Source organism: Egretta garzetta, unplaced genomic scaffold (assembly GCF_000687185.1).
Source record: "Egretta garzetta isolate BGI_Z169 unplaced genomic scaffold, ASM68718v1 scaffold46, whole genome shotgun sequence".
NCBI lineage: Eukaryota > Metazoa > Chordata > Aves > Pelecaniformes > Ardeidae > Egretta > Egretta garzetta.
The window spans coordinates 686073-690505 of record NW_009260268.1 but is presented as its reverse complement, the minus strand read 5'-3'; the positions used below and the strand labels follow the sequence as shown (position 1 = coordinate 690505).

Sequence of the window (4433 nt, the reverse complement as noted above, 5' to 3'; positions counted from 1 at the left end):
GAGCAGTTGACAAATGCTTCGATAATAGTGTTAAGAAATGTGTCTGGTTTTGTCTATCAGGCAGCTTACTGAAGTTGAGCAAACTCTGTCATGCTTTGTACTGACAGGTCACAGTGAATGCCTGGAGGTACTGATATCCTGGGGAATAGATGTTGACCAAGATCTTCCCCATTTAGGAACACCTCTATATGTAGCATGTGTTTCACAGCAGATCCATTGCATTCGAAAGCTTCTTTATGCAGGTATGTCATGATTTAAATAAAAATATTACTAGTTAGTAGAATTAAGCATACTGTACTCGCCTTTGAAGTGAGCTGTGCTCAGCCAATGACACTAGAACACTTCTTTGGCAGGGCTGCATTATTCTGTGATGCGTGTTTTCTTATACTAATTTATGATATCTTTCATTTTTTGTGGCATAGCAAGCCTATGAGGGAAAAAGGAAGCGAGACCAATAAGAATCGATATTCAAAATTTTTAGCACCTACTGCAGCTTTGTAGATGCTCATTTTCTGTAGGAAAAAAAAAAGGTAAAAAATCAGCTTTGAGAAAGGGATTTTATATAGTAATCATGGAGCTTTCAACAGAACTTTTTTAGCAGGGTAGTCCCACCCTTTTTCACTCTTCAGCATGTTCTCATTGATCTTTTTACAAGACATAGAGACTGAGTTGCTCAGAGAAGAGGTGTGGTAAAAGGCATTTGATCCTAAATTTCACATTATTTATTTAATCAACGGGAAAGAAGTGTTGGAGGCTCACTCTGTTTCAGCAACAAGTCCAGGGACACAACTGGCATAGGTAAAAGATCATTTGCTGTGTTTCAGTTAATGACATACATGGCCTTTGTGTCCTGCAGCACAATGAATGAAAATGTATCTATGAATAATTACACACTTGCCATCATTGCACTGGAATTGTTTTTCTAGTTAATTGCAGGCTATTTAGAACTTAAGCAAGCAGTTAAATTGTTTCTTATTAAGTCAGTCTCCTTGTATGATTAACTGTCCCATGTCATGATTTTTAAGTTTAAGAACCGCAGTACAATTAGCATACTTGGGGATTCAAATACTACCATACATCAAAAACAGTAACAGAAGGGCGTATTCTACATTTGTTGGTGCCCTGAAGTAGAAAAGGGTATGTAAACTGAGAACTACTTATGTCAATCTGAATTTTTTTGTATTTTATCAGTTTATGAGAATGTATTAGAAGTTGCAAAGCAAACAGGCAATGAAAAAGGCAATAGAAAGATACTGTGGAACTGTTCCCAAGTTGTTAATAGTGAGAACAGTGAGTTATTCAGACTTCAAATCTAACTGCTAGGCCTCTGATATTAAATTATTTTACTCAAATAGGAATTAAAAAGGCAAAACTTGTTGATTTGAGGAGAAAAGTTGGTACAGAAGCCAATTTTTGGTCTCACAAGATCAGTAAAGCTCTCTTAAGAAGTCTGGGGTTTTCTTCTGCTAGAATAGTCTAGAAAACTGTTGGGGCAAACCCAGTTTTAGGGAAACTAACAGCTTGCCTATAAGGGAAAATCTTCCATACTAGCTAGTTTTATTTAATACTTATCTGGATAATTTTTTCTTGAATATGAATGCAATATTGCAAATTAAATTAGTCCATTTTAATTTAAAATAAATTATCAATTACTTATTAATACAAAAGTGTAATAATTAGAATTCTGTGGATTGAGAGAGTTAATGGTTGGGGGGTTTTCCCTGTTAGCTTTCTTGACTGTGTACCCCACCTTACTTAAAATTAAGTCCTTTGTAGAAAAATCCTTGATAAAGGTTGGATGGGATGGGAATCTACTGCAAACCCTTTGCCAGCTTCCACACATGAAAAACTGTAAAGCATCCAAATTAGATTCCTTCCTGAGTTGGTGTACTTACAAAGATATAAATACTAAACTTCAATTTAGTGATTCTTTTAAAGATTTAAATAAGGGAAGTATATTTTTATGTAGTGCAAATTTTCTAAAACATGTACCAAACGTACTTTTTTATAATTAGGTCAACAGTGATGCTCACATGACCTAATTTGATTTTTGTTTTCCTTCTTTTTATAAAGTATTTTCCTGTAAAATATAGTTGTGCTTTAATAAAACCTAGGATAAGTGTGTGGGTTCAAAAAAACCCAATGATATGATTAGCTATATTCACTGTGGCATTCCAGGACAGTGGGTTTTATAATAACATCTTTACTCAATGACAAGTTTAATTAATCTCTTCTTATGTCTCTTTACATGCATCTTATCCAACAGGTGCCAATGTGCAGAAAGGAAAGCATTTGGAAACTCCACTCCATGCTGCTGCCCAGCATTCTAGTACAGAGATCGTAAACTTACTCCTGGAATTTGGGGCAGACATAAATGCCAAAAATACAGATTTTGAGAGGCCTGTTGATTTAGCTGCTCCAAGCAGTTTAGTGGAGAGACTGCTGCTCCTCCATGAAGGTAAGTAAGTTTTACGCTGTGTTTTTGCAAATATAACTTGTATTCTTAAAAAAACCCAACCCTAACCCACCCCCTCCAAAAAAACTCCTAACAGTCCAAACAACCCATGTTATAGAAGCTAACATTGTGCTTTATGAAATTAATATATTAACATTCAGGTAAATTCCTTTCTAACTATAAAAATACCCAGTAATATTTAGTCTCAGGCCAGAGCCTGTTGACCAGGCAGCAGCAGAATTTACACAAGCTGGAAAAGGGTCACCTTATGTTTATTGGGTGTTTACACAATTAGACTTTAAAGCTACACTTTTATTGGCTGTTACAGACCTTGTTAAAAAGGAACAGAATTTTTCAATTTCAGATTAAAAATATATTTAATTTCGGCCAGCTGTCCCAATATTTTTAAAAATTTATTTTTAAGTGCATATAAAGCACTTTATTTTGGTTGTAGGCAAAAAGTATTATAAGTTTCATTTTCTGAATTTTCTTTACTGAATTATAAGTGCCTGAGAAATAGGCTTGGACACGTAAGAGTTCCTTAAAATTCTTAAAGGTCTGTTGCCTTGGAGAGAGAAAATCCCAAAGGGAACTGTATTTGTTCAGACTGACCAATGTACAGCGTAAAAATGAGCCACAAGACAAGGGTGGGAAATGAGCAGAGAAACTATGGCAGGAAGGGTGGGCACCTCTTTAGAGGCGAACTGACATGTAGCACTGATTATTGTTTTCCTCTAGAAAACATCTCTGTAGTCTGAATGCTGTTAAAAAAACAAAACAGAACACCTCTAAACCCAGTTGGTTATCACAAAATTACCAAGGCTAGTAGGATTTTTAAAAGCCACATCAAAGATGTCAAAAAAAGAAGAATTGGCATGAAACGTGTATGGTTTTATTGCCCAGAGAAACCCAGCAACGTGTCCATTTTGAGGGAGTGAGGGATGTAGATGGGCAAAGGCATTATCATGAGTTAGCGAGAGCACTGCACACAGTCCAGGATCTCGGGGTGTTTTGCCTGCTTATTCTTGTTGCAGCGATGCATGGTAGTGCAGCTTGTAGTGCCATAGCATGTATTTCACCTGTTCTACGAATAAAAAAAACCCCAACACCCCAACACGCTGCAGTTTTTAAAGTTTTTGACATCAGGTATTTTCTGGGAGCAGGTTTTTAATTTAAAAACACAAATCATTTGCTGACCTGACCTTGCTTTTGAATATTTTGTGCTTTTTTTGGAGTATTTCCCTGATTATTAATAAGGTTTCAGCAGTCTTTATCTTTGAGGACAAAAAGGCAAGAAGGAAAAGGAAGGAAGGAAGGAAAAGGACAAATTTGCAGAATGTGAACTTTTTTTTTTTTTAAGAAATCCCATTATTGCGCGAGACTGTTGTAAAACACCGTACTGGCTTTTATAATTGTATAATTAAACTCCTTTCTTTTTTGTTTGCAGCCACACCATCTTCTCTTTGTCAGCTCTGCCGACTATGTATCCGAAATTACATAGGAAGAGCCAGACTGCATCTTGTCCCACAACTCCAGTTGCCAACAATACTGAAGAATTTCTTACAGTATAGATAACACAGTAAAGTAATTAACCTTTAGAAACTTGAACAATTACTTTTTCTTCTTTCTGTTTATTGTACATTTTATCTAAAGAACTGCTGGGCGGAAAAAAAAAGCCTTTCGCTTATTACCTAAAAAAAATATATATCTTTGACACCTGGTGTTGGTATGTAGTAATAATTGGGAGCCATTCAGCAACTGGTACCAAGGTGCTAATAAGGCTGAATTGAATAAGTGTGCTGATACGCTGTGAAATGATTGTATAGCTTTAGCTTAACACTTACTAAATAGCTCTAGTGCTGTTAATTGTATTTATACTTTAAAATCTGTTTGACACACCTGAACCACAAAGAGTTTCTTCATTAGTATTGTTAAGTTGGTCTGTTTGGAGTCATTATTTTATGTGTTTTTAAATTTC

At 35.6% G+C, this 4433-nt stretch overlaps 1 protein-coding gene across 1 annotated transcript in view; it reads left to right on the top strand.

Annotated features, from left to right (window-relative positions):
* ASB5 (ankyrin repeat and SOCS box containing 5) overlaps positions 1–4213 on the top strand; it is a 29133-nt gene extending 24920 nt beyond the window's left edge. The window contains exons 6-8 of the mRNA XM_009642394.2: positions 96–242; positions 2267–2458; positions 3903–4213. Of these exons, the coding sequence (XP_009640689.1) occupies positions 96–242; positions 2267–2458; positions 3903–4030 (467 nt within the window). The 3' untranslated portion in view covers positions 4031–4213. The remainder of the gene's footprint in view (positions 1–95; positions 243–2266; positions 2459–3902) is intronic.
* Positions 4214–4433: the final 220 nt, after the last annotated feature.